The 11,181-nt window shown below is 48.6% G+C and overlaps 1 protein-coding gene across 1 annotated transcript in view; it reads right to left on the bottom strand.

Moving 5' to 3' along the window:
* Positions 1–10,620, bottom strand: part of TIMM13 (translocase of inner mitochondrial membrane 13) — a 135,431-nt gene extending 124,811 nt beyond the window's left edge. Inside the window, exon 1 of the mRNA XM_069649604.1 lies at positions 10,383–10,620. Within this exon, the coding sequence (XP_069505705.1) occupies positions 10,383–10,508 (126 nt within the window). The 5' untranslated portion in view covers positions 10,509–10,620. The remainder of the gene's footprint in view (positions 1–10,382) is intronic.
* Between the last annotated feature and the right edge of the window lie 561 nt (positions 10,621–11,181).

Raw genomic sequence — 11,181 nt, 5'->3', positions numbered from 1 at the left:
GCAATTAGGGATACCTCTTCGAAGACGAAATAGTAGCCCAAAGAACAATCCACAAAGCACAAAAATGCAGAAAACAGCCCAGTCTAACAACCCTGATGAATTATTATAAATATGCACTTTTTCCAGCAAGTATGGAGCTGGGAGGAGGGATCAAAGATTGTTTTATGAATGGAGTGACATGAGTATTCTTCCAATCAGAGTGTACCTAATGCGGTCATGTAACAGTCAAAGAAAACCATGATTGCGTGAAGCGCACACAATACATAGGAACATTTTGTCCAGGTTTGCTTCACCAACTTTCAGCCAAAACTAAAATCGCAGTCTACAAATATGACTATCTCTGGACCTTGGCACCGTGCGGGATCAGCAGCAATACCAAGAAGAAAAGCTTTACTACTATAGTGTGTTCAAGGTAAAATACATGCTTGTAGAAATCCATTATTTAAAAAAAAAAAATGTAAAATAAAAAAAAAAAAAAAAAGAGGGGCTTATGAAAAGTACCTAGATTTCTAAGATTTTTCTATGCATTCAAATGTTATTAATGAGAATGAAAGCAATTGTACATCCTGATAAATAATTTCTCTGTATGTCCAAAATACGTGTATGAAAACATTAGCGGGTGTACTGTAAACTGGAGATCCCGACGTTATACAATATCGCACAAGCACTGTGCGTCAGTGAGCCAAGTACTACGCTCAAACACACTGCATACTTGCCACCCCTACTGATTTAGGCAGTAGGCTACTGCTTTTTAAGCAGTCCTACTGCCTACAGATTTGGGTGACGGATCCTACTGCTTTTTACAGGGGCATGTAATTTATGTGACTCTAAGGCAGGCTGCTTGAGACCCGCATAGGACACAGCATGCAACACAGTCTGTGCGGAGGGCAGGTAAGTAATTACTTTGAGTGATGGGATCAGACTAATTCAGTGACGTAACAGCTACATGACTCTACCCTGCACTCTGGCTGGGGCAGACCTTAGGTCATGGGTGCACAACATACGGCCCGTGGGCAAGTTGCTGCCCGCCATGCTGTTTTTTCCGGCCCACGAGGCACAAAGACTTTCCTAATGGAGGGCGGCCCGCAAGCAGCATCGGCCGCCCTCCATTAGGAAAGTCTTTGTTGTCTTCCGGGCCGGACAAAACACTGGCCGTCATCGGCTCAGCACACACGCACCGTGTCACTCCTACGAGCCACGTAGTGCGTGTGTGCTGCACCAATGGAGTGCCAGCACTACGGCTGGCGTGGCCAGTAAGGCTTGATGCCGGAAGGCATTTCAGCCTTGCTTGCCACGCCAGCCGTAGTACGATTCCACTTACCTCGCCAGTGTTCCAGCTTACCTGCCTTCCAGCAAGTCTCCGGTAAGTGGTCTGTGTGTTGGGTATGTGGAGATGGGGTTGGGGGGGGTGTGTGTCGGATGTGTATGAATGTTTTTGAGTGTTTGTGTTGTGTATGTTGAGATGGGGGTGGGGGGCGTGTCGGATGTGTATGAATGTTTGTTTTTGAGTGTTTGTGTTGTGTATGTTAAGATGGGGGTGGGGGGTGTGTCGGATGTGTATGAATGTTTGTTTTTGAGTGTTTGTGTTGTGTATGTTGAGATGCATGTATGGGTGCATGCTTCAGAGTTTGTGTGCTGAGTTGGGGGTTTGGGTCTGTATGGGTGCATGCTTGAGAGTGTGTGCTGAGTTGGGGGGTGAGGGGGTTCGGGTCTGTATGGGTTCATGGTGTATGCTTCAGAGTCTGTGCTGAGTTGGGGGCGTGGGAGGTTCGGGTCTGTATGGGTGAATGTTTGAGAGTGTGTTGATTTGGGGGGGTGGGAGGTTCGGGTCTGTATGGGTGAATGTTTGAGAGTGTGTGCTGAGTTGCGGGGGTTCGGGTGTGCATGAATGTTTGTTTTTGTATGTTTGTGTTGTGTATGTTGAGATGCATGTATGAGTGCATGCTTCAGAGTTTGTGTGCTGAGTTGGGGGGTTTGGGTCTGTATGGGTGCATGTTTGAGAGTGTGTGTGCTGAGTTGGGGTTTCCGGTCTGTATGGGTGCATGCTTGAGAGTGTGTGTGCTGAGTTGGGGTTTCCGGTCTGTATGGGTGCATGCTTGAGTGTGTTTGGGGCATAGTGTTTGGTTGGGGTGAGGGCGCCATGGGGCATAGCGTTTGGTTGGGGGTGGGAGCCATGGGGCATAGTGATGCACTCCAAGAGTGAACTCGATAATAAAGCTAAAACAGGCACAGTTAGGAGATGTACATCCTTTGCTTTTTTGAGGAAGCCTGACTCAACGAAGGCCATACTCCTCTTGGGCAACCCAAACATCAAACTATAGCAGTCCAAAATAACGGAATGTCCAATCAAGGGTCAATAAAATATATACATTTTAATTAAACAGACGATATACAATACCTAAATCGAAATAAATGATAACAATGGAAAATGTGTAGTACAAAATGTAAGTTTGAAATGCAATAAAAATCGTTACCCCTCAAAAACATTCTTTTTCCATGCGTTTAATACAAATTGGGGGTTGAAAAAGCCTCCTGACATGTCCCGCCTACCGCCCCACCCACTTTTACTTAGCCCTCATATAAGGTACTTTCGGCCCTCTGTCAAAATCAGTTGTGCACCCCTGCCTTAGGTGAACCACCAGTGAAGGGAACCACCAGTGAAGGAAAGTGGCAGAGCGTACCACTATCACACAGCATCTGCAGATCAGACTGAGGAGGGTATCCATCTCCATGTTTTTCAGTTGTTCATTTTGCACTGCAGGAATAAATATTTATTTGTATTTTTTAAAGCGCACACCAGCCCAAGGGCATCATGGCGCTGTTACATATATACACTGCTGGTTACAAAGGAAGGCTTAGTACTTACATGGTATTTGCATTTGCGGTTCATCTATAGTTACATAGTACATAGAAGGTAATATATATTTGCATTACGTTTCATCTTGGGATTTCAAACTACATGGAAGATAGCATATATAGTGCAGCTTGTGGGTTCGCCGGGCGAGAAGGGCTTGTGCGCCAGGGTGTAGTGAAGGTTAAATGAATAGTGTGGTTTTGAGGGATTTGCGAAAGACGAGTGAGGAAGGTTCTGCTCTGAGTGCGTTGGGGAGGGCATTCCAGAGTTTCGGTGCTATGTGGGGGAAGCCAATGCCACTGCCGTTGGGCGTGTACGAGGGGTTGGTTAGCATGGTGGCTTCTTGTGGGGCGGGCAGATGTTCATGGATATAGTTTGATAGGTAGGATGGGGCAGAGAGATTGATGTATTTGTGCGTAAGGGTGAGAATTTTGAAGTTGATCCTTTCTTTGACTGGGAGCCAGTGGGCTTCGCTTCTGGCCTGAGATATATGGTCACTTTTTGGAATGTCAAGGGCTACGAGGATTTGTGTTATTTGGAGCCCGTTGATGCTTGTTGTGGAGGTGCCTGCCAGAAGGTATTGCAATAATCGAGTCTGGCTCCCCTATTGTGACTTTGGCTATGAATAGGCAGTTTTGGGTGGTTAGAAAAGGGTTTTATGGCAGTTATAAGTTTTGTGGTGTGCGCAGAGGCAGAAGAGATGGCGCTGACCTGTCTTGTAATCACGGGTGTAGAGTATAAGTAGACTCCAAGGGTCTTTACAGGTGTAGAGACTGGTATATTAGTGTGGTCGATGTATTGCCCATGCTGCTGCTACAGAGCAGTGGCAAACATAGCCTAGTAGCTTCTGTGAAGTTAGGTAGGTCATTGAATTCGGTGTTAACTTATTCAGAATTATACATTTTCAACATTTGAACATCTTTCCATCTTGTGCTGTTTAATGGGTTGTGTATTTCAGAATGCTCCAGTGGTGCCAAAAAAACTTATGTTTTGTAGTTTCCTGTGATGTGATGTTATGCGAAGTATCGTATTTGAAACTTGAAAAATCCTACATCTTTTGGGCCACAGAATGTTGGCAAATATAACACTAAATAATGAAGAACTGTGCTCCCGTCTTTACCAGTATCGCACAGGATTAGCTGTGAAGACTAAATAGAATGGCGGGTGAACGCAACGACGGATGAGGCATTGCGGGTGCCGCCCCTTAGTGGGGGTTGCTCGGAGTACTGGGCGGCCCAAAGGGGGAGGGCCTGTCCCGGAAGTGGAGCAGGGACAACACCGGAAGGGGAAGGGGGCGAGGGACCTCACCCGTGAGGTTTTTCTCTCTCGGTTCCCGCCTTCTCCCCGGCCACAGAATGGAATTCTTGTTGCTGCAGTTCCAGAGGGAGTTTCCAGCATTCGATTGGCCGGAGAATACACGTCCCTAAGGGAGGGTTCGTGTTTGCTGTTGGAAGGTTGAAGGAGGTCGAGGTTGGTGCATTTGCGGAGAGGTACCGGTCAGGAGTGAACAGCAGGGGAGTAGCAGTGACCAAGGTTTGAGGTGGTGGGAGCGGGTGGTGCGGGTGGCCAGTTCGGGTTGCGGTTGGAATGCAGTGTGCATTGCGTCGGACTGGCGCGGGTTGCAGTGGGTACGTAGTGCGGGCCGTGTCGGGTGGCATCATTGGGGTGCGCGGCTTGAGGGGTGGAAGGTAGCAGGGAGGGTGGTTTAGTACACGGCACAGGAATGGTATACAGTGGGGGACGTGGGACGGGGAGCTAGGCAATGTGAGGGGCAACTTGTGAGGATCAGGTGATTTGGGTAGGCCGGCCACATCCCAGGTAGGGTGTAAGCAGCTGGAGGAGAGGACTGTATGGCTCGGCCATCAAGGTGGTTTGAAGCCGCGGGCAGTGCGGAGGAATAGGGCGCTGGGGGGTTTCAGCTGGGATCAGCGATCAGTGAAAGAACAAGGTGCATGCAGGGAGCACCTGTAATTTCGCGCATGGTATCATGCATGCACGGTGCCACTGGGCTAATCTTGGGGCATGCTGCACTTGTTTGCTTTGAAGTGCTATTGTGGGGACTTGTGTGGGGTATACAGGTTCAAAACCGCAGTGATGGTGTTCCTAAGGCATGCATCAGGTTGGGGGGAGGGTTTTGGGTTGTAGGGGTTAGGTATGGGTCCGGTTCATGCCCGCAGGGTTGCACGCGGTCGCCGGCCTTGCTGAAAAGGCGTACTATGGGCTACTCATGGCGACCACCAGGCTGCAATTTGAAAAACGCAAGAATTATCGACGGTTCTCATCCAGGAGCGGCCTTTCACTGTGGTTTTGTTTGATAATTTCAAATACGATCCAGACAAACGCCAAGCTGCGAGAGCGGGCGGTTTCAGGTGGTGGTCAACTTTAAAGGGTTTCCCCGACGACTGCGAGGCGGCGGAACGGGCAGCTTCACAGTGGTGGTGGGTTTCGTTAAGGGCGAGCCAGCAAGCGTCACACTGCGATAGCGGCCAGTTGCAATAGGTTTTTGTTTGTGGTCTTGTTCAAGGGGCAAGGCAGTTGGAACGGTGGCATGGAACAAGGTAGTATTGAATTTAACATGAGATGTATATAGTAGATAAATATAAAACATTGGAAAGCATAAATTATCACAAGAGCACGATGTAGTTGGAGCACAGAGACTCTTACAGGTCGGGGTGTTGGGGGTGGGTCACCGTTGAGGTGATGGCGTTCAAGCGGACCAGAGGGCTCTGTATCTGAGTTTCGGGTTCCTGCAGGAGGAGCGTTGATTGCAAGCAAAAGTGCAGGGGGGTGAATAGCAGCTGTGTTGCTGAAGTGTGTAATTATATATTTAATGTTCCCTATCCACGGGCTCACAAATGATATACCCCTGCTGCAAATAGAGTGTAAGAGCGAACATAGCACGCAAACAGCAAAACACAGTTTCGTGTTGGTGTCATGGGCATGAAGCAACATGCGTGTTAACAGCAGGAAAGAAAGGAGCATGTTGAAAAGGGTTCGTACAAGCCAATAGGGTTTTTTCTGAACCGCCCGGCGCAAAACGAAGATCTCACCATGGAGAAGCATGCGTGCATCATAGGACAAGAAATGTATGGTTTTAATGAATGTTGGGAGAATTCCCCATGCATAAGTTTGAGGGATGGGGTTTTTATAGCGCGCCTATACACAAGTGTGGACAATTTGTTGTGCCGTTCGCACAGTAAAGGGGTCATCGCTTCCGCTAGACCCCCTGAGAATGGTTGGCTGCGTAGGAGGGTTTAAACCACATGCAGCGCAGGTAATAAGGTGCATCGCGTCCACTGGACTCTCCGGGGAACGGTTGGGTGCAGAGGATGGTTTAAACCACAGCCATCGCAGGTAAGGGGGGGCAACGTTGGAAGGATGTACGTTATATTTTCTATTGGTGGAGCCCCGATGCAGCGCTCGTGAGGGGCTCCAAGTTTATAATTAGAATAATGGTGATTTGAGACGGAGAAAACAGCGGGCGGTATGGTAGCAATGAAGGGGTTACAGAGAGGCGGAATTTAGGTGGAAATCCACAGTGCAGGGCCCATGCGCAGAGGGCGGTGTTCCGCGAGGACAATCATTCCTGGGTAGGAGAGGTATTTTAAGCCCAATTTGGGTCAAAAATGTTAGCCATAATATGTCCAATGTCAAAAAGTGATACCAGCTGACAGGCATCAAGTCATGAATAGGGGCCGCACAAATTGAGACTCGGGCACCAAAGCAGTCTTGTATGGGGAGTGGAATATTCGCCTTGAAACTTGTTTATAGACGTGTTATAATCCCCCATCATATCCTAACGTGCGGCGCAAACAAACCGCATGTGGAGAGCGTTTGGTCTTTGAAAAACAGTTTAAATGTACGGGCCATTAGAAATTGTCCTTTAGGTCAATTTTATTTACTGCGTCCATTAAGGGCAATTTGACACGCTTTAAGCACCAAAAATGCAGGAATTGTGCCACCGTGTACCATGGGGGTTGGGTGCTGTCAATGTAGTTCATCGATGAAGGATGGTACTGGAGTGGTACGGTAACAGGAGACGTGGCGATGATGGAATGGGCGTATGTATTGGACTCTGGTGGAGTAACATTGATGATGGTGAGATTGCGGTGTATAAATGGTATACTTGAGCGAGGAGTTATGGGGGCAAGGTATCCGTGGTGGAGTTTTGTGTTGGAATGTGATCTGAAAATTTGTAAAATGCGGTCCCCATACTTTATTCTATTTCACATTGGGCAAGTAATAATATCTGCATGCGGGACACTGACTTAGAGGTAGGAATCGCTACAAGTAAGCCTAGGTATGCATAGTGGCCATGCGTGCAGCAAAGGGGCCAAGCGCATAAGGCCACAGGGAGGTACAGAATAACTGGCGACATACAGGACAGTCAGGGGTGGAAAGGAGAGTTTGGTTAGCGGACGCTTTTGTTAAAAGGTGCTTCTCATAGCACTACGAACCCACAGGCAGCCGAGCTACAAACTGCAGCGCAATGCCGCATTAAACAAACAAATAAAGAAAGAAAGAAAGAAAGAAAGAAATAAAAACGACCTGGGTTGCTGGCTCGCTCTTTTCAACAGGGTCTATTAAGGGCTCTGGGCAACAGGCCCTTGTTGGAAGCAAGACCTCACGCAGCACCACGCATTCGCTGGATCCCCCTCTCCCTGAGCAAAGAGGTGCAGGTGAGTGGGGTGCTCTGGCTGGCGCGACAAGGGCACGCTCAGTGATAAAGGGTTGGGTCATGTGCGCACAGAGCTCTGGTTGGGCTGTCAAAGGTTAGTTGACAGGCGGGGGGTGGGGGGAGATTAGTAGGGTCCCGGGCCCATGAACACCCTACAGCGGCATACAGGCGTCAATACCTGTTCGTACCCTCCAGCACTGAGCAGACACATTGTCGGGCCACAGAACCAGGGTTACTTTCATAATTACAAATAATACAGTAATGCATGGGCGAGGGTTTGGACGTCAACAAGGCAGAAGGGATTTAATCATTACTTCACTTACACGATGTACACCAATATTTGAATTTCTAAAGATGATTTATCAATTGCCTTTGGTCCAACATCTGATAGTGTGCAGGGGGCGGGAGGATTCCTATGTTGAATCCTCACTACTCTCCTTGTTTTTTAGAAGGGTTTGGGTGCCTTGACCCCTGCCCCTCTCCCGCACCTGTAATACATAAATAATATCCAAACCAACAGCGGGCGGGGGGGGGGGGGACTCTCTGCCGCCGGAATCCAGCAGAGAGTCGTGGCGGAGTCACAGGTCGATCCCTTTAGCAAAGCACTGGCAGACCCTTAGGGGGCTGCTCAGCCAACAGCTTAGAATCTACGGCGCCCAGGAGTAATAGACTCAGGTGAGGGGTTAGGGGGATTGGAAGGCATTCCAACCCCAAATGCTGGGGGGGCGGGAAGAGGAGAACAAAGAAAACAAAGGCCAAGAAGGGATGTCCGGGCGGGAACAAGAAGGTGGTGGGACAACAAGGTTGGTAAGGAAACAAGTAGGGGAAAGGAGAATTAAATGAAAATACCTAAGGGAAGGGTAAGGGGGACAGGTCCTAGTGGATTGGGGGGGGGGGGGGAGTACGCGCAAAGCTGGGGTGGGGGGAGAGACTGGGATACTTGGGGAATAGCGAGAACATAACATGGAGGCCGGGGGGGGGCAGGTGTAATGGATTACAGTGAAAATTGACAAGGGGGGTCCTGGGAGTCTCTCTGCCGGACATTAGTCCTGGTTACGAGAGACTTACCCAGAGTCTTTAGCTCACTATCTTTCACAGAGAAGAAATATCCCAAACATATCAGTCTTTGTCCTGCCCTGGGGCAGTCCAGCACCGAAATGCTAGACAATTCTCCTCTGAACAAGAGCACCAACAGCATCCCCAGACACGTGTTTCGGTCTGGTTGAACCTCATCAGTAGGGAGGAGCTGTGCCTCTCTAAGAATAGTGAGCAAGGGGTCCACGTCTGGATTCCCCTACTAACTTAGGGTGAGACCGAAAGTTACTTAAATATGCAAATTGACAAGGGGGTCCTGGAGTCTCTCTGCCAGACATTAGTCCTGGTTACGAGAGACTTACCCAGAGTCTTTAGCTCATTATCTTTCACAGAGAAGAAATATCCCAAACATATCAGTCTTTGTCCTGCCCTGGGGCAGGACAGCACTGAAATGCTAGGCAATTCTCCTCTGAACAAGAGTACCAATAACATCCCCAGACACATGGATTACAGGGAACAGACCATGGAGGCAAAGGGGGTGGGGGGGCAGGTGAAAGAGAAGAGAACCGGAAGGGGGATGATTGGTGAGCCTCTGGAATGGAAGTGTAAGTGCAAGGGATAAATGGAACCAGGGTACACCGGGTTAAGATCTCTGAAGATGGTTAAAGGGGAGAGAGAACAAGGGGAATGGAATGAAGGTGTACAGAGCACACCGAGACAGGAAATGGGAGATAGAAATGAAGCCGGATCACTTAGCGCTAGACTCAGGTGGCTGGTTGGGCAGGTAGAACAAGGGAACAGGAACTTAAGGAAGAGTTGGCACAGTAAGGGGACGGTAGCACAGAGCAGAGTAGAAACGTGTACTGAGATATTGAACACCGAAAAAGTAGCATCCGAGTTAGAAACGTGTGCTGGGAGTAAGGACACCGGAAAAAAGTGTCTGGGAAATGTGTGCCGGGAATAAGAACACTGGGAAAAGTGAAATGGGAAAAGTGTCTGGAATAAAGTAACACCGGGAAAAGTGTCTGGAATAAAGTTCAAAATGCTAACAAAGAATGGCCGTGGGTAGAGAGAAAACGGTAGCGAGGGACGATCTCAATTTGAAGGGTCCACCGGACATGGACGATGGAGGGGGTGGAGGGCATGCTTAAGAAACCACTCCCAGCACAGAAGAACCTGTGTGTGTTGTGGTGGATACACGGGTTGCCTATAAGATAACTCCTTGACTTTATGCAACTAAAGTTTGCTGTGGCATTGTGATTTGCAACTTGAGAACATGTTTGGTCTTTTATTCGGGGGATATCCATGAGGGTGGGGGGGGGGGATGTATGAATGGGGCATACAAGATGCAGAGTAGGGACGTGGGGGAGGCGCAGAAATGGGATGCTCCCGCTAAGGAAGCTGTCTAAATAGTGCATTACCTACAATATTCACGTTCACAAGAGGCGAGCGGGGCATTATCGTAAGTGTTACCACTCTCCTGCAACAGCGTAAAGATGCCTGTCAAATGACTCGTTCAAAAAGATATTAAACTACATGCAAAATTGAGGTAATTAGAGGCGGACAGCAGTTCATGTACAAGGTGCACTTTGTGCTGCGGGGCGGGCTTAATGACATGGTCATAAGTGGACAGTTACGACATGCGCTTAACCAGCCTGAGAGGTATCGGTTCGAATAAGACAGGTGATCACGGAAGCGATTATACCAGGGGTGGTCGTGGAAGTAGGGGGCTCTCTTCTCTACCTGTCGCGGTCTAGGATTTTCGCCGAGAGGGACATCCAAGGAATAAAATACTGGGGACAGGGGTCCTTTTACCTGCAGCAGTTCTTGCGCATTAGCCACCGCTATCTGCACCTTGACCTGTTCCATGATGAGCCCCGAGTCCACCTTTCCCGAACCCCCCGCCCCCGAAGGGGAAAAGTCTGAGGAGAAACCGTCCATTTCCGCCGCTATCCGCCCGGCTCAAAGTCAAAACGTGCAAAGCAGTGTTACTACGCAGACACCCGCCGGGAAAACATGACATCACTTCCGCTGAAGTGCTTGTGGGACATGTAGGCAAGCGCATGCTGGAGGGCCATCATGTTTCCGTGAGGGAACGCACTTCAGACTACCAGTTCCTCCTACTGGCTGCCATATGGAGCAGAAAATCATGCAACGCCCTAGTTAGAACTCCGATCTGTCATGGAAGCACAGGGTCGAGACTGGGAACCAAAAAGAGTCTTAGAAATATAACTCATACAGTCCTACCAGACCATCGGTGCATCGGACGATCGACCGTAACAACCCACCCTGATCCTCACTATCACAGAGCACCTGCTTACTGTTGAGAAGTCTTGAAGCTTTATAAAATAAAAGACGTATAGTACTCAGCACCGTCTGCCCATTTAAAGGACGGCATAGCGGGAAAGAAACTGGAACAAAGTGTAAATGATAAAGTCCAATTTTCGAAGAATATTTGCTGAAACCCTTACGTTTAACAGGTATGAAGAGCTAATTAATTATTCCCGTACTGTAATTTTACTAGAGAAATATTTCTCCATACCAGCAAATTATTACGTGCCTGTACAGAAAGTGTGTACCTAGACACAGTGCTTTAAGTGGAGTAAGAAATTCA

The sequence above is a fragment of the Ambystoma mexicanum genome, chromosome 1p (genome assembly GCF_040938575.1).
Source record: "Ambystoma mexicanum isolate Mex_15411 chromosome 1p, UKY_AmexF1_1, whole genome shotgun sequence".
Classification (NCBI taxonomy): Eukaryota; Metazoa; Chordata; class Amphibia; order Caudata; family Ambystomatidae; genus Ambystoma; species Ambystoma mexicanum.
This window is presented reverse-complemented; position numbering and strand designations above follow the sequence as displayed.